The sequence below is a fragment of the Mercenaria mercenaria genome, chromosome 2, assembly GCF_021730395.1.
Source record: "Mercenaria mercenaria strain notata chromosome 2, MADL_Memer_1, whole genome shotgun sequence".
Classification (NCBI taxonomy): domain Eukaryota; kingdom Metazoa; phylum Mollusca; class Bivalvia; order Venerida; family Veneridae; genus Mercenaria; species Mercenaria mercenaria.
In genome coordinates this window covers 111,258,111-111,278,204 of record NC_069362.1, presented here as the reverse complement: position 1 = coordinate 111,278,204, position 20,094 = coordinate 111,258,111, and the positions used below count along the sequence as shown (strand labels likewise).

General features: G+C 35.3%; 1 protein-coding gene across 1 annotated transcript; it reads right to left on the bottom strand.

Moving 5' to 3' along the window:
- Positions 1 to 8,128: 8,128 nt before the first annotated feature.
- Positions 8,129 to 19,203, bottom strand: LOC123562453 (uncharacterized). The gene is made up of 3 exons (XM_053527808.1): positions 18,816 to 19,203; positions 14,166 to 14,665; positions 8,129 to 9,764 (listed from the first exon to the last, which is right to left on the bottom strand). Exons 1-3 carry the CDS (start codon positions 19,201 to 19,203, stop codon positions 8,136 to 8,138), a joined length of 2,517 nt encoding a protein of 838 aa, XP_053383783.1. The 3' UTR covers positions 8,129 to 8,135.
- Between the last annotated feature and the right edge of the window lie 891 nt (positions 19,204 to 20,094).

Sequence of the window (20,094 nt, the reverse complement as noted above, 5' to 3'; positions counted from 1 at the left end):
TTTTCAAATATGCTTAAAATAAATATGCTGTGATCCCAGGCTATTTGGCGTCATGTAAAATCGTTGAAATAATTTAGTTTAATTCAGCTACACAAGATATCTTCTTTTCTCGTCTGATAAATTGTTAAGACGTCAGCGAAGGGTTTCGGCAGTGGATGAAAATCACTGAAAAATGCAGAAGATGTCTGAATTTTCTCGTAAAGCGTATCAAATTCGAAAACGGTAGAGTGTGAAAGGTGTATTTTGGCGTTCTTTCTTCAGCACGCTCGCTAGATTGCGGTCACCCTGTGTTCCGTTTGTATTTTTCAGGTGACCCTGGGTATTTGATGTTACTTTTCAGGTCTTTACTTTTTATATATATTATATTAAAAAAAAATCTTCTGGAGTCTTACTGATAGAATTTCAGACTCCTGTAATTATAAATAGGCCAATTATTGGGTGTGGCAAAATGATTTACACGATGTCACCGTTGGGACAAATCATTTATTCTGGTTATGGTACAAAACACGGATATGTCCATGTTATTAAAGACAACAAAACAAAATAATACAAGACAATTTATATTTACATTCAAAGCAAAGTATTGAAAGAACCAAATATTATATATTTTAAAAAGTATCTGTCATGAAAAAACTCTATTATTAATGTTTAGAATCATGAATTTTTTTTCTCGTTTGATATTGTTGACCGAAATTTATAAATTACTTTATTTCAGCATTATAATTCATTTTAAATGTACCATACACGCCGTTATAAATATGACGCCCTCTGCTCATTGCAAAACTAGTCGCTAGATTTTAACAATTAAAAAGACATGAAATAACCATTTTACCGATATTTTATTGAAATGTACAACAAAGTATTTATGACTTGTAATAAACCATGACTAAAGATAAAAAAGATACAGCCTGCCCTGAAAAAATAAGAATACGGTAAATTATAATTTCCTTTTGGCATTTGACCCAGCATCTAAAACTCTATTTTCAAGAAATACCAGTAAAACAGATGTTATTTAATTGATGATGTTTAACAGTTTTTCCAACTATCATACAGTAGGGTTATTATAACAAGAAGGAAACTTGGTTCGGCTATATTCGGAGTTTGATCTGGCGGATGCACCTCAGATCAAACTATTGTTGTAATTATCTTCTTATTATATACCTCCATATCTTCTCCAATGTCTCTCTGTAGATATCTTCTTGGATTCAGTGTTACTATATTTTCTCGTCCTCTGGGGACATGGAGCTCATTCAATAGGTGTGTAATAGAGTTCCGTTGCTAGGGGGCGCAAGAGCTGTTGCACATTTAATTACCTCTCAGACAAAACGAGTCTCCTATTATTCTGCACGGTTACATTCTAGGCTTCCAAACGATCTTTTTACAGATTTTGTTTTGAAACATTTAGCCAAAATATAACAATGAACCAATCTGAAATCGTGGATATGAATCAAATACTCAAAGACACATGCCTAAATATTTTACAGAATCGGAGTTCCATGTAGTTCACAGCGGACTGGTTTGCAAAATTTCTTATCCTCAAGTACAATTTATGATATGATTTTAACCAGATTTTTTAAACTTGTTTCATTTGCCTTTTGTTTTATGTCTATGAATGTTTATTGAATTCAGTATGAATTAAGTCGCTCGTTAGACATTGGTAAATCGGTGCAATATATGTTCTTGACAGGCAAATTGCATACGTTGTGATATTTTTATATATTTGCAAGTACGTAAGATGTCCGACTCCGCAGAAGTTGCCAGTTACAAACATGTAAAGCATTGCGTCAAAAGCAACTTGGTTCACTATACCAACCTTAACAGTCGGCTTTATTTTATTGCGATTTTTGTTGGAATATGAAAATTCGTTTACTCTCGTAAACAGACTCAAATCGGGTCTGCTATTCGTTCTATGCTTGCAAAGGAAGTCCTTACAAATTTGAGCCGTGCCATGAGAAAACCAACATAGTGGGTTTGCGACCAGCATGGATCCAGACCAGCCTGCACATCCGCGCAGTCTGGTCAGGATCAATGCTGTTCGCTTTCAGAGCCTATAGCAATTAGAGAAACTGTTAGCGAACAGCATGGATCCTGACCAGACTGCGCGGATGCGCAGGCTGGTCTGGATCCATGATAGTCGCAAACCCACTATGTTGGTTTTCTCATGGCATGGCTCATTTTATTTTCAAACATGTCTATCGACGGAAGATAAAGTAGCTCATCTACAATATAATTTACAATTTTATACAATTTACAATACAGTAAAATTATTAAAACGAAATAATACAATTATTTAAACGAAATACTACGGTACAAACAATAAACAAATACGGTACAATAACAAACAAGACATTAATATCCATTGTCACTGGCACTAGACCAGAAAGAAAAAAAAACACTGTAGGTATTATACCCTACACCCAGGTGTATTTTCAGAACCATGGTCAGGAACGGGAAAATGCACTTAGCCTTTTTAAACGCGCATTTTCGTTCTGGTCTTGTGTCAGTGCTCATTGCATATCGCTAAATGTAATAAAAAAATGATACATCGTTCCAATCAGCGATTCGCAATTTTTACCACTTGATCTTCCAGTATATTTCCGTAATGGACATAATCTCCCGCATCGGACGATGAATCGTCTTAGGTTGCTGGGGAGTGTTTTTATTATTTTTTCATAGTATTTAAGCAATTCCTGGAAACTCAAAAATTTCTGTTTTCACTGAATCAGTTACAAAGTAGCAGTGCTTGTAATTTATCCTGTATTCTTGCATAAAAACTACTTTTTTCTCTGGATCCGCCCATGTATAAACGGGAGAAAAATCGTGTGCAAACAAGGCAATTCACGTGCTGTTAATACATGATTTTTATTTTTGAAATGCTTTGCCAGGGACATATGTATGTATTTCTGCGCAGACTGATATTTGGCATCTGCATCTTGTTTCTTCCATAATAACCTCTTCTTGTAGCATTATAGATACAATGTAATCCATAGTATGTTTAGCTGTATCAGTTTCCAACCCCAAATGTACTGCCCCCATCAATGTACGCACTAGCTTCTCTTAGAGTTTACTCCCTTTACAAAGCGTCTGTTCAGTTATTGTAAATAACTGTGAATAAATAAGTATCGCGTGTAACTTGTGCTATTGCCCGTTTTTAGGTATTATATTAATGGTTTTTGTTAGTATCAGTCGGTTTGTTTTTACCTGATTGTTCGCAGAATTCATATAATAAACCTCGAAAGCTAGTCACTAGCTTCGTACTCATCCGTACTCTGTTTGTTCGTACTCAAAATAATTCGAATGTAAAGTTGTTATTCTTAAAATAATTGTGTTCCTATTTATCAAATTTTTTAGTTGTATGCAAAATTATGTGTAATGTAACGTTTGTAATAACTAAAAATAAAAATAAGATGCTCAAAAACCTTCAAATCACGCTTTTAGTAGTGTTGTTGTTATGTGTGCCCCGGTTATGGATATTTAAAACATGTTTACCGTTTCCAAGAACAACAAGAATGGTAAATAAAAAATGTACCGGAATCGTCAAGTCATCACATATGAAAACAATGCATTTAGTCGTCGTGTAATGTTTTTTTATGCAAGAATAGCGACAATACACGTTTGTTTTGTGTATTAACGCCTGCAGAAGCCCTTGGGATATGTTTGTGACCTCGACCTTCGGTCTCGGTCACAAACAATCCCGCGGGCTTCTGCAGACGTTAATGCACAAAAAAAACGTGTATTATCCCTACAATATGACATTAATTTGTGCTTCAAAACTACATTATTGAGTAGGTCCTTTATGGTCACCACTAGTGCGAATAGACATTTTAACTGCTTATAAAAATCCAGGAAGTTTCAACATTTTTGTTTGTACTTAAATTTTATTTATGCAACTTTATATGCAAATTATCCTTCATTGTGCCAACCCCTGCAATTTGAAAGCAAAATGCCAGTCGTCAACGATGTTTCAGGAGATAAAGCGGCTCAAAGTCTGTTGCAGTAAAATCATTACTAGTTCGTTCACATCTTCTTACGCAATATTGTGTTACAAAACTTATGAAGCTATGCAAGCAACTGTTAGCATTTCCTGTACATATAAATTTATTTCATTTTGAACATTAATTTTAGTGCACTTGGAATGAGAGCACACTAAAACTATTTTACGAAACATCGACCGGGACCAAGAATCGAAACTGCTCCCCTGCCACTAAATGATATAAACCGTTGAATGATGAAAGTATCCGCATGAAATTCAACATCAATAAAGGCTTTATATCTGTTGTATAGATGCTTGTATATCTTTATTGTTTTTCCTTTCTTTATGAAAAGAATAAAACTATTGCACTTAGAGCACACTAAAACTATTTTACGAAACATCGACCGGGACCAAGAATCGAAACTGCTCCCTTGCCACTAAATGATATAAACCGTTGAATGATGAAAGTATCCGCATGAAATTCAACATCAGTAAAGGCTTTATATACGTTGTATAGATGATTGTATATCTTTATTGTTTTTCCTTTCTTTATGAGAAGAATAAAACTATTAACACTGGCTTGTACAATACGGGATGAATTCGGACTTGTTCCAACCTTAAGAAAATATAAAACACCACTGTTTGCTCGGACAATATGTATTTGAATGTAGAACACCTTATAATATACCTTACTATAAGTAGCAATAAGACTGGATAGAATACAATCCAGCCAAATTACCGGACACGGTCCAAATATCCGATTATTGGAGGCCATGGATTCTATATAGTTTACACTGTGTCATTGCTATAAAGTTCGGTATATTTTATACAATTAAATTAGTTACGGGATCAAGTTTACTATATCGTGTTCAGGTATATAATAAGCAACACATTAAACGGCAATGACGTATATAACGTGGTTTCAAACACTCCTAAGCTATATTAGAACTAAGCCTTCGTGCAAATATAGGTTTAGTAGTGCTAATCGTTTAATAAGTGTATAGTATTGTACAGAACAATGTTACATATCTTAAACTAATAATACGTATACCACAATAAAATAATGCAATACCATATACAGTATAATAAATAAAATACAATACGATACAAATGCACCAAATTCGATACGGTAAGATACGAGTATTTTGCAGAACCATGTTTTAAAATATTTCAACACGACGAAAACGATATACAAATAATCCACTCGGACGTACAGGACGAAGAAATTATACGTCTGAGGTTCATATTTATTAAAACATGGATCTGTTATATACATGTATTATTTCGATTATAAGGCGTGTAAGGCATGTAAGGCGCAAAAATGCAGATCGACGTGACCTCAATGTAATGTTTTAATTATATTAAAACACGACGTTCCTTGAATAATCTAGGAGTGCGACGCACATGAGTTAATCTGCACGCCATATATTAGATTCAGTATAATGTGAATTAAGTGTAACGCCTTCCTGATATATCATTTCGATTTTTAAATGTCTTTTATATAAACAAATCGATCAAATATAGTAGCACTTATTCTCGGTGCCAAATAATATGTTGATGTGACGCTTATTTTGCCGTGTTTTAATGCCAATTAACAGTCACGTCTTTTCACAGGAAACGATACCTGTCCATTCGATTACGACACTTGACGATACAATACCGAAAAGTACAGTACAATACAGAAAAATAAAAAAGGGGGTATTACTTCACCAAGTACATATTGTGCTCTCAACACACTTGACGGTCGGGCAAGCATAATGGATGAAAATGTAAAAGCATTCAACGTAATTTACGACAAAATTTAGCAACCTCACAACAGTAATAAAACGAATATTTTGATGTTAACAGTAAAAGGAGAAAAAGGATAACTTTCACATTTAAATATATATTTCTTAAATCAAACTCTTTAACGAATGTTTCTTTTTAATACTTTTATATGGATAAGTCATATCATACGCTTATTTATGTTGAAAGTTTTTTTTTAATATCTAAAAAATTGTTTTTGTTATTTTAGTAATTGCGGATTTTCTGCATTAAGACGGATTTCTGGAAAATCAATACGAGGGATGTTCGAAATGAATTGCTTATTTCTATCTGGAGACTTCAAATTTCAAGTTAGCCCAAAAGGGCTCATTTCATGCCCTCGAAGTACTCCCCGTGGCTAGAAATGTAAAGTTTCAGCCGATGTATCCACTTCTTGAAGGCGTCACGGTACGCTGATTTGGGCACAGTAATAAGGTACTGATGAATGGCAGATCCAAGTGCCTGTCGGGACTGGTATTTCCGCCCAGCAAGGAATGATTTCAATTTGGGAAACAAAAAGAAATCACATGGGCAAGGTCTGGGGAATACGGGGGGTGAGGCAAAACAGTTACTTTTTCTTTCTTCAAAAACGCCGTAACTATTGCGGAGGTATGAGCGGGGGCATTGTCACGTAGAAGACGGACATGTTTAAAACCAGTGGCAGGGCGTCGTTTCTGATAATACTTTTTCAGTTTCTTCAGTACTACGTCTTTGTAGTACTTTCCGGTGATGCTTTTGCCCTTTTTCACCGGCACTTTTATTGCGACTCCTTCACCAGAGAAGAAGATTGCATACAAAACCTTCTTTGCACTCAAAGAACGTTTGGCAATTATTGGGCGTTTGCTGTGTTTAGTGGCCCAGATCTTATTGCTAACCTTTCTGACGGGCTCAAAATAATGGACCCAGGTTTCATCACCTGTGACGACATTGGCAAACTGCTTCTTGTCATATTTTGGAAACATTTGAAGCAGCTTTTTGGCCACTTTAACCCGTTGCCTCTTTTGCTCACCAGTCAACAGATGTGGCACCCATCTAGCAGAAATCTTTCTGACTTTCAAATACTTCTTCAAAATAAGTTGAACCGTTGATAGTGATATGCCTACCTTTCGTGCAATATCACGAACTGTAAATCTGACATCTCCTTCAATGATTTCCTTTATTTTGGAAACGATTTCTTTACGAGATGCAGATTTTGGCCTACCTGATTTCGGTGCATTTTTGATGGACTCTACACCAGACTCAAATTTCTTTTTCCACCGCCGAACTGTGTCATAAGACACACAAGAAGGTCCATAAGCAGTAGAAAGTTCAGTCCTCAGCTGCTTCAAAGAACAACCAAGTTTTGAGCGAGCTTTGATGTAAGCCCGTATTTCATCTTTCTTGTCGACGCTTCTACCAACCATTTTTACTACAGTGGTCAATGATTGCGTGTATTCAAATGGCAAATTTTATGTCTTACACTTAGTCTAACATGTACATTTATACACCGTTGTGTAGGTATTGAATAACCCTATACAGGTAGGTATTGGTTTTTATCGTGCCCCACGTGGATATCGAGCTAGAGGACAATAAGCAATTCATATCGAACACTCCTCGTATATTGCTTTGTTTTGGAGTGCTGATTTCTTTAATCCAGCACCGCGACCTATATTTTTGACTTTTGGTATTTGATGGTATACTTACTGGATATGTCATTGCAAAATAAAGCACTGACCAATATAAGCTACACAATTAATATAGTTTCTACAATATTTCTTCAAACAAACTGCAATGAATACAATACAATACAATACAATACAATACAATACAAGTAAACCTTGCCTATAAAATCGTTATCCATCCTCAACTAGAATACACATCTACACCCTTACATCCACATGCAAAGGTAAAAAACACACAGAAAAGAATAGTTCAGTTCCGTGCTAAATGTATCATATGAGATTTTACCTGTCTTGTCAGTGTTACAGCCATGCAAATAAGACTGTGTTGGCGTTGGCTAGAACACATCCCTAACCCAGATGCTTCTTTGTGGTTGTGGAAACCACTCAGTTTTAGACCAAACAGCAATGTTCCTGTTTAAAGCCATGCGAATGAGACTGTGCTGGCGGCGCTCCCTTGAACATATCCCTAACCTAGATGCTTCTTGCATTTTCACTTTAACTGATGTTGGACCAATTAGCCTTTTAGAATTCTCACTTTAACTAACAAGTTTGCGTACGCTCCATGTGTCTATAACACTCGAAAGAGGCGTTGACGTTAACCAAAAGACAGACAGATAGGTAGGTAAACAGATAGCTAGATAAACAAAACGTTCTAATCCACCAGAAAAGGTTAGATCTGAAGCGCCAACAACATGCATTTAAAATTTTGTCTCGCGTGTGCTGCTTAGCTCAGTTTGTCTTGTCCCCTGTTCTGTAGTCGGGACAGAGACCAGAGATATGAACATTGCAGCAACCCTTTTATTGATAATATATGAATAAAATATGAAAACACCCTGTAGAGCATTCAGTCCGGAAACAACAAATGAAAACCAAGAAATTCCGATGACGTTGTCCAATATAAGGAGTGGCCATGTTATCCCAACTAGAGTACACAGTTTGATGTACAGGAAGAAGTCATGTCGATTCCTTGTGCTCTGAACCCTAGGCGAGGAGTGGATTCTGTAAAATACTAGAGCGAAAAATACAATATTAGAGATAAATATCAGACCTGCAGGAGCAACAAATGTACAAAGGAAAATGTTGAAGTCAGAAATAAAGCAGTGATGTTTGCTATAGCCAATGTCTGTTCCTTTAGATTCTGTCAAAGTTTTAGCAACAACGACCGAGACAAAAGCGCCCGGTATTGCAATAATGTACAAGAAATATTTGACAAACAAATTCTTGCTGGTGCGCGTTTGAGATAGTTGGCCTATATAGAATATTTTGAACATATGAAAAGAAGACACATTCATGACACAAAACGTTCCCACCCAGAAGAAATGATTACCGATACCGACAGCAATGCACACAAGGTGTGACTTGATACTGAGACCGAACTGCAATAGTGACTGAGCCATCGTTAGGAAAACACAAAGTATCATATTTGTCTTTCCTGGAACAGTACGTAAATCTGGAAATAGACTATATGTAATAAAGGTTAAACACAAACATATCAGAGAGATTATCGTGCATATTAAAGTAAACAAATTTAATACGTTTTCTAATGGGTGCGGTGGTGTCACTGCTGAGGAAGCTGATTCTTCGTGTAACATCTGTCTAAAATCGGTTGCACACACGGCAACACCTATTCCTTTTATTTCTTTATACTTTGAACGACCAAATGAAACGTTGAGACTTTTTACATGAACTTCTAAAGTCTGTGCATCAATCAAAACACCATTACGATCGAATTTCACAAATGGACAGGTAAGAAAATTATCAACTTTAAACTTACGCCTCGCTATGAAATCCTGATGTCTGGTTATGAATATTTTGCAAGAATGTAAAGATACACCAATTTCCTTGAAGGAATGTGTTGCCCGTAGGACAATTAATTCTCCATTTTCTGTGCTGATGTCTTCTGTGTGGTAAGTAGCAGTAAGAGCTTGAATGAGTGCTTCACGGACAGACATTATATCTTCCGCATAATTCACAGTTATCCAAAGATCAACAAAGAGTTCTTCTCGACCAGAAAAAGTGACTGTAACTGTATCTGTTTCATCCTCAAGACATGAGTCTAATGATTCACAAAAAGCACTAGAAATAAAAATATCAGTTGTTGCAACATTGAAAATATTTATCACTTGATTTCCAATGTTTTCACACAGGTTTCCTAAATTTATTGTAATGGATGTGTTGTCTTTTCCTGTCCGATTTTTGTTTGCTTCCAATGGGTGCAAGTCTATCTTTAAATTGTACTGTTGGTTCCATGCGGACTTCATGAAGTATCTGCAAGTGCTGTTACGAAGAATCATTCCTCCTGCGCAATAAAGTTCCCGACATACTCTCTGAATTGGAAAACAAATATATAATAATAGCGACGTACACCTATACTAAGCATTCAAAACATCAAAACTAATATAGATGGCACCAGATAAAGTGGACACGATGATTTCATCCTGACTTTATATAGCCCGTGACACACTGGAAAATGCTTTGTTTACAATTTCGAAGCTGCCCACACAATTTAGAATTGACTAAAGTCACGCTACAGATGGTACGCTATGGAAATTAATAAATTATCATTTGCTAAATAACTTTTTAAATAGACTTAAGTACATAGGTACGAAATATTTACATACTGCTATTCAACACCTACGTTATATGTTATGTTAAGGATCACTAGAGTACAAGAAAGTTATACTAAGATATGGGCACGTTTTACATTTGTGTTGACTGTAACGTTTCACGTTAAGCAAATATGAATGTCACTTAAAACATTCAACGCTACTGTTTTGTTTTATGACAACTTGACAGTGACAAAATGTAAAATGCATTTAACTCAATATATTTTGTACTGATTGTTTTGTAATCTTTCGCAATAAAGATTATATCTAGAACAGCGGGTATGAAATATGTGTACCCTCAAGGTATCAGTTATCAGAAAACCTCTGTTCTATGGCTGAATGTATCATTTTCTTTACTTGGAATTGTAACAGACTAGCGCGTGATCTGACGAAATGGTGTACTTTATTTTCTTTCTTTTTTATCTGAATTCAAGTTCTTTTTTATCTGAATACAAGTTCTAAGATACTGACAGTCATAAATATCTGTTTCTGTTAAACTATAATTATTTCTTAACAAGTGCAAACATCAAAATAGCTGCTAAAATTTCATTTTAATCTATTTGAATTTTTCTCGTACATAAGGTATGATATAAAAGTGCAGTTGCTAAATGTGGTCATGATCACACCTTCTCGTATTACACCAGTACTGGTTTTACAATGATGTGGAGTCAAAAGTGAAAAAGCTTTAACCTTTCGTAACAGTTGTACTTAAATAAATTAGTATAAAATATATGGTATAGGCATATGCTAGCTACACTACTTTTTTTACAAAAAAGAATATTGATAATAGAGAGTTTGAGATTTCAACCTTCGCCTTCCCCTTCAACGTCTCTCATATATATTTGGGGTATAACGTCACCGATATGCGTGTATTTCATATATGTCAGACGTTGCTACTAACTAAAAGTTTTCCATGTAATATCAAGTAAGCCTAAGACTTCGCTTTATTACTATGTGAAATAAAAAGCTTAGTTTCAGGATTTCTGCTTATTAAGTTATTCGATTATCCATATGTATAACTGGACTAAATTTGATGCGAAACACTTTCAATAAGTATAAGAATAATAAAGTTTTGTTTGGCTAATGATTTTAACTAAATAAATTGAACTGAACCTGGACGTATGAAGTTATCAACTGATTTTGAGAAATTTTGAGATTTTGTTCTAACTTTAGCTTCTACGGCATATTTGTGTCCTCAGGCGGTATTTATTATACCAGATGGGCCTTTTTGTCGTTAGAAGTGAAGTTTTGAACGTCCGAAGATGTGATATCACGAAAGTCAAAACTTCAGTCTTTGTACATCTACTCTGTCCACATACTCTGTATCAAAGACTGAAATCTGGATGGAGGCACATGGCATGACAGTCATTTTACTTGAAAAATGAATAATAACACGCGATTATCATTTGGTGGAACATTTTACTTTAACTTCCAAATAAAATCAATCCGTTTCTGTCGGTCACTTAATAAGACAATTGCGTTTTAAATATAAACATAAAATGGTACTAGTAAGACGGAAATTTTTTTCTGAAGTATCAGACAATTTCAGATCTATGATATCATGATGCGAGAAGTTTCATGTTAGCTGTATGGGATAACTTCATTCTTTACATGCACGGACCCAGAGCCTGGCAGAGGGGTATTGTGGGTCAATCCCCCTTTGATTCTTACATTTTACAAAGAAAATCTGTCTTGAAACTCGGTGTGACTACCCGCCCCGCCCCCCCCCCCTCCCCCCTCTCCCGCCCCCATGAATGGGTGACCCCTCTTTAAACTTGGTGTCCCTCTAATCAAAATTCCTTGATCTGCTGCACATGCTTTACTTATGAAATAATAGTATATTCAAACAAATACGTGTATATGCCCACATGTTATTTTGTGCGATAATTTTCGTCTCCACCTAGCAGTTCTTGACTGTTTCGCTAGACACATGGTGACTTGGCACGATTATATTGAGCTGTCTGAGAGTTTGGCATTATACAGAGTCAAACTGAGTGTCATGATGCCAAAACGTATGATATCACGAGAGTATCTTACATTTGTTTCAAATCGCTTATTAAATGTATTCATAAATTGTGTATATTGGCTCATGTTATCAACATATCTTTTAAAAGGTTAGATTTTCAACAGGTACAGTCTACAAGTAAAATGCGTCTTTGAAGGAATTCGACGTACAAAGTACCAGTTCAAAGTAAAAAAAAAACTATAAGAAAAACTATGAAATACTAGTCAAGAGCTTTTCGTGTTTGCTTTATCTCATATATTTAACTTAACTTCAAAGTATATCGAGAAATGCATTTGTAGTAGTTGGTGTCTCATGTTTTTGTTTAAAAAATATTAACTGTAATATCTTTCAAGAACACCATCAACAATAGAATACGTTGATATGATTATCATTTTTATTTCCTCTCATGCATAATTTACAATCGTGCATTGTATAATGACATCATTTTATATAAAATGTTTTTTTTTTGTAATCGCACTAATATCCATGCGTTGATTATGTTAATTGAAATGTTTTTATTTAATATTCATTTTTAAAACCTCTTGTAAAAGTCCTGCACTTTCGGACAATTGATATCAAAATGCACGAGAAAAACGATCATAATTACAGATAAATTGAATGGGCGGATTAAGAGAAGTAAGGTTCAGTCTAAAGTTTGAAATCTCAAGGAATTTCAATCGAACTTCAACTTCATACGTTAACTTCGCAAGAGACGTTGAAGGGGAAGGCGAAGGTTGAAATCTCAAACTCTCTATTATCTCGATAATCTCAGCTTAAAAACATATTGCGCTGCGTTTTTAAAGAAAAAAAAGTGACAATTACAACGTATAAAATATAAGGTAAGACATAATAGTGTTCACCGGATAGTTTTTTCTCATGAGAAATGACGGATAACTTGAAATGATTTTGCAGATCAGTCTGAGAAATATACAGTTCTTAAAAATATGTAGGGACACCGATCAATAAGTAAGACCCATATTCTCCTTGAGAATCTAACTGAGAACCACGTAACAGAAGTGTTTTCTCATCCACCTCTGATTTATGTTGGGAAGTTTTTATTAATACAGCCCGTAAATAAACCAAATATAGTTTCAAACAACAATAAATCTGTATGCAAAAAAGATACTTAAAATATAGAAATATATATCGTTAGATACCACTGTATAATAAAAGCCATGTAGTTTTTTTTCTTTTAATACTTTACCAGAATATGATCGTACGTTCCGTTGTGACAGTTTGGTATTTCGTTTGTGAATTGCATTTGGTTGAAGTCCGCCGCCGACAAAGAAAATATGTACTTATAACTTGGAACTTCTATCCAAGGAACTATGTGCACAAGCGTTATTACCTGCAAGTATTCCATTAGCATCAAAGGTTAGCGAATATTTGCACATATATTGACAAGTTTTATTATAAAACGAAGAAAGCACATCGTAAAATGATAAGTTTACCTCCTGTGACAAATCTACATAGTATAACAGTAAATGTGCATCCTGTACTATTGAATGTACAACATCTACAGTATAAAGCATAATTCAAAAGGACACAATATTTGAGGAAAATGACGTCATATACCAACGGTAAAAATGACAGCTTCTGCTTGCCATAAAAATAAATCGTATTTTCTGTATTTAACTGTTAAATATGACAACATATTGAATGTGCTAGTCTAAAGATGCAAGGAAGTGTACTAGCGTTCGAACTTTCAATCTCTAATGTACCTTTACCTCAAACGTTCGAATGGCGCCATGCTTTCCATGCATGTCGCCTGAACATCTTGCTGCACTGTGGCGTAAATTGATGGCAAAAAGTGGTCTGCCAGTAAAAATATTACAAGGAGAATTCTAATTATAAGAGACTGAAACGCGATTGTGCCGGTTATGTGTAGTCTGGTGATTTAAGCGTGCTTCATTTGTCAGTAAAATTATTACCGAATTGTAGAATGACTGCGAATAACAATGCTATTTTTACAATGTATTGCACGCAGCAGGCGGCTTTTGACAGTAACAGTTTACATATTTGAATAGTACTTGCACCGACATAACATTTCTAACAAATACTTTAGGAGTATGCCATACAATATCTACGCAGATTATAAGTGGTAAAATGTGTCTTACTTTTATCCATTTTGGAAGGTTGCATTCAGCACAATACATGTTTTTGTATGGGCGCCATCGTGGCTGTAAACTTGAACTATGACACAAGTCCTTTAGCTTTCTTTGCTCAGTCTGGTTGGCCGTATTGTTTCCTTTGCATTCTGATACCAGCTGTGTATCATTCTCACCGGAGAGTTGATCAGGGTTACAGAGAAAGCATGCAAAATTCTTGTAAACTTTCTTGTCAACTCTGTACTCTGAGAGAAACATTGTCTCTACTGAAACACTTTCACAGATTTCCTTTGTTATTACATCGCCTGAAAGCCACAGTCCAGTTTCATTGCAATGTTCAAAGACTTTCCTTTTAGAGAAAGGGTATTCTTTTTCGCTCACTGCTATTGATTCGTAAACAACATCAACTGATGACTCTTTTCTTTCATATCCAATTCCTTCCAAAGAGGCAGATTTTATTGCATTGTACTCTGCTCCTTTACAGTTCGAGGAGTATGCGGGAACAAATGCTATTTTTATGCAATGTGTCTTAATGATGTCCTGCAACATTGTCATATTTGTATAAAGAGTAGGTTCTATAAAATTGTTACAATGTATTTGAATGTTCAAGGTAACATTCGAGTTGTTGTTATTGCATAAATAGCAATAAATATTTCGATACGCAATCATCTTGTCGTTTGCGGTTACAAGGATGTTTAAGATGGCAGTATCTGCAGCGGTAGAACAGTTCATTTCAAGTTCAACTGCATTGTTTTCGCCAAGGCATGTATCAATTAAAGTGTAAGATTCTGCAGAGCTAACATTCAGGAAGTCACTTGCCATGCCTAAATGGCCAGGTAAGACTTTGCTTTTCTGAAAGGAGGGAAAATAGTCATGGCCGACGCATGAGTATGGTTTCTTAGTGAGAACAAGGTCCCAACAGCATTTCATGTCTTCTGCGCATGTATTGTTGCAAGAACATCTATCACAAACAGGGTTAGAGAATCGATTAAAGTTGGTTAATGTAGTCTTTACTAATTCATTTGATGGATCTCGAAAAGATGTGTTCTGATAACAAAGTACGTCTACTCCAGTACCACATACGTCGGTATATCTTTCCAATTTTTCCCTGCTGTACAAGGTATTTTTACTAAAGTTATGATGCCGAACAGGACTATGAACTATATTAAAGTCATCCCATAGTAATCCGTGGAGATACGATTCAATATTTTTCAGTAAGTCCGTTCCCGAAAATGGCACCGAGACTGTTATTCTGGAGTTTACCTTTTCGTAAGTCTGATTTCCAGATAGTACACTAACAGTGTGAATGTTTTCTCTAAAAGTTGATTGGTTACTTATTTTGTTGCATGCATAACAATAAATGTTCTTAAAAGGTTTTAATCTTTTTGTGACTGGAAAGATTTTGCAGGCGTGTTGAATAGCATGTCCTGAAAGCTCACTTGACTGGCCACACGTGTCAATAAGTGCCACATTCTGCTTAGCGGCTACACTGGGATTACAAATGTAACAAAATACATTTTGGAATTCCCTGTATGGACTCCAGAAATTTTCACACGCCCAAAGTATATCTAAATCATTTTCCCGCCAAAGACCAGTCGTATTGCATGAACTAATTAGTTGTTTATTATTTTCTTCTGTGTTGCAATACGATTTTACATTGCCAAAACCTCCATTTGGATTAAAAGTTATTTCACATTCTGACTGGTTCAGTGCTCTTTTCAATGCCATAAAGGAAGAGACTAGGTGCATCTGTGTCTCTAATAATGAAGAGTTAAGACATTTAACGTCTCTCTTCCAGGGGACACAACTCTTGTCATCGTTACATAGTGCACAGAACATGTTACTATAATATATGCCCGTTATGGAGGACGTGCACGGATGAAATTCAGTTTCACACATTTCAACGACAGTTTGATTCTCATTGAATTTTCTTAGGCAGGTAGTAACCATGTTAAAAAGCTCCTTCTTTTCTTTTGGATACAAGATTAAATTAACACAGTCTTGTTTTACATATCCATAATGGCTACTGGGGCAACATCTACCGGAAAGGAGGCAATCTCGTGAACAATAACATTGTGCACAGTCTGAAAAAAATACCAATTGTAAATCCATTTATTAACAGCTGTAGTGCCTAAATTGTATAAGGTTTTGCAAAAGATAAATATTAACAGTTTAGATTTTAATTTTCCTGAAGATTTAAAATAATATTTTAATTTTAAGTGAATAATTAGAATAAAGTATAATCATTGAAATAAAGTGTCATAAATACATCTTTACGTTTTTTTTAAGTTATTTAAAAATATGACTCTATTTTAAATAAGCCGTGTTTTCTTGATTAATCATAAGGACTGGATAAACGCTCAGTGTTGTCCTATTTTCTGGTCCTTTTAAAGTCATGAAGTTCATTCATATTCACTGGAATAGAATTCCATTCAATACGGTGTTATGGGGCGTGGAGGAGTTGCATTACCTCTCATAAACAGACTCAATTTTTATGTTGTTTGGTTGCGTTCTATGCTTCCAAAGGATCTTTTCATATATTTTATTTTCTGATAAGAACTTCGAAACAAAGAGCTCTTTAACGTTTTATCAATAGACATTATTGTGCTTCTCTCGGGTAGTAAATGTTCCGGTCATTCAACAAATGTGAAATTTGAAAGTGTTAGTTATTAGTGCATTATGTTTTGGCCCCATAATAAGAAGACATGTTATTAACAGTCAGTTGCTAACTGTCTAGTGTTCTGCGACAAAAATATAATGTCAATAGAAAAAATAGTGCAATAAACACAGTGCAATTCTTCTTCTACACCTTTGTTGACAAAATGATTTCTTAACTGCAATGAACGTTTTCGAAACTGGCGAATTAATGCAAAAGTCTCCAGTTTGTAAGGTATTGACACAATAGCAAATGAGGGGTAAGCTGTATTGTTCAGTATAGATTCACAAAATTTCTTATTATAATGATAATATTTATACAGATGCTTTAACGTATTATTTACATTCCCATAATATTTCGTAGTAATATGCCCGCCCTAGCCAGTTTTCAATACCGAGTGATGATTAATCTTAAAATGAAACATTTATTATGGTGGCATATTTCTGCCAACCACATATCCACTTACTTATGTAGACAGTTTTCACTAAATATGTCACATATCCGGTTATTATCTGGCAAGTGGCAAATTTGCGTGTTATCCAGATTTTATTTATTTGGTTAGGTTTAACGTCGCACCGACACAACTATAGGTCAAATGGCGACCGTTCCCAGCTTTGATGGTGGAGGAAGACCCCAGGTGCCCTTCCGTTCTGAGTAAAACCACTGACCTTCCGTAAGCCAGCTGGATGGCTTCCTCAAGCCCCATGTGAGGCCTGAACCCACATCGATGAGGGGCAAGTGATTTTAAAGTCAGCGACCTTAACCACTCGGCCGCGGAGGCCCCTATAGCATTCAGAAGGAATGATAAATTTGCATAATTATCATGCCCATTTACATGTATGTATTTCATTCATTCCGTAATGACAGGGGACAATTACGGGATTTTACCAATCATAACTGACTAACTGACAAAAATCAAGATACCTAGTTAACATATTAAGTGAATATGTAGATGGCAGTAGTGGGCACTACGAAAAATTCGAGATAGATAAGTGGATATGTGGTTGGCAGAAATATGCCACCATAATTTATAGTGGCAATAGTCACACAACACAAAAATAATCTTATCTTTCTTAAATCATATAGTAAATACAATCTTGGCAAAATCGTCTTTTCTAATTACCATAATTAAAAAAGAATATTTTGTTTTACGCCTTTGGCAAAATAATATGCTTTGTTTTATTGAGAGTCTATGAGAGGAAATGAAATGTGCAACACCACTCACCCTTCTGGCACCTGATTATGGAATATATTAAAACAAACGGTGTTTGGTTCTATTGTCTGATTACAGAATACAGTACCGTTTTCTCTGCAAACGTAAACCAGAGAAAGGGAATTCTACGACTGTAATTCTAGATTGATTATTTCTTGGTATAGAATTCTTTTTCTTCGAAAATGGCTAAGGTCTACAATGAACCCTTAGCCTGCTAAATTTCTTAAATGGAATGGTCCATCATTCAATTTGAGCAGAACCATTTATTACACAAAGGAGTGTTCACTGAAAATTTACTGACTGAATAGCGAACAGTGCAGACCATGGCCAGACTGCACGGATGTACAGGATGCTCTTGGTCTGCACTGGTCGCAAAGGCAGAATCAATTGCCTCCAGCAGGCCAAAGGTTAACATAAAACATCTATAAACATCTGCATTTCTAAAATGCTCTTTTTGTCGGTAGTGGATGAAGTTTAACATTACACCGACATAATTTTACGTCATATGACGAATTTCTATCTGTTTTGGTCGTGGAAGACATGTACAACAGGTGCCTCTTTGAGAATTATTTTAGGCACGGGCGAGCACCTTGGTAGAACCGCCAACCTTCAGCAAGCTAGCTGGGTAGCTTCCATGCCTAAATGTAATGAAGTTTTGAGCACACAGCAGTGAGGAGTAAGGGAATGGAAGTTAATGACCTTAACTATAATTCAACATCCTTCTAAGATATTCCTTCTCTTTATTCTTCATTTACGTACATGCTACTATAAGATAAAAAAGGCATTTTACCTGAAAATGCATCATCCGGCTCTCCAGAGTACACCAGATCCTTAGTTAAATGCACGCCACAGGTATCTCTCAGAGGACATATGAGAGAGTACTCCTCCATAAGCTTTGTCACGTTGATGCTTACATTCCAACGTTCTTGTATAAACTTCTCTATGAATAAGTTTTCTTCCCCATCATATAATGACGTATCTCCCCCCAAAACAAATTCGCCACTACCGGCACCTGAACTTTCTGACTGTCTAATCCAGGTACCATCTGCATCAAGACCAAGCTCAGCAGGACTTGTTTTAGCATGTTCTGCATCGTTGTCTGGATTCCAAATTACGCCTCTTATGAACGGAGCAAAAACAATCAAAGTTAAAAGTCTACAAAACCAACTGCTTCCCATTTTTTTGTAGCACTACTTACTAAGAGAACACCAAGAAACGGCACATAAACCAGTTATGTCTGAAGCAGAAATCCATTTCAGTCTATTCAATTCCCACATTTTGCACTTCTACTGGTTTTCATCTCCATTTACGATCATATAAACGACAAGAAAAACAATGTGAAAATATTTTCTTTATGGTTCGAATACAGTAAATGTCTCTATAATCTTTTTTCAGTCAAAGATAATTTACCAAGTGCTCTTTGCAGATACAATCTGTTCTTGTTTTAATTTCGAAAGAAGTCACATATGCGATTTAATTTTAAGTATTCTTGAGCAGTGCAAAATAAATAATGTTTCAAATAATCTCTGTAGATTTGCCCAAGTCGGTGATTGCACAAAAGGTGTACTTAGTATTAGTTACGCGTGACATTTTCAGGCCCGTACATAAAAGAGTGAAGTCACAGAAAATGTGGTTCTTCTTGGGTGAAAATTCACTTGACGTTTTAGTAAAAGTTAATATGCACTGGAAAATTAGTTTCAAACAGCATGAAAATTTACACTTTTAGTGCTACAGGTTTTCATTTACATTATATCAACAAATACCAGATTTTTCAAATGTTTTTAGACAATCCTGTACATGTAAAACAGAGGTTTAAAAGAGTGTAAAATAGAATTAAATATTTGTTGAAACATATGCATAATGCTGTTTCATTTCCTCATTTTGAGTGTCTGAAAAAAATCGATTTTGTACGTTTTTCACGTAACTGGGTACTATGCAAAATAAAACAAACAAAAAAAACCATGTCATTTTTATCAAAACCGACATTTACACAGCATAAGATTTCCTAGAATGTTTGGAAGAATTAATTTTTACGCCAGCAAAGTGTGAATGGATCGCTTAAATGCAAG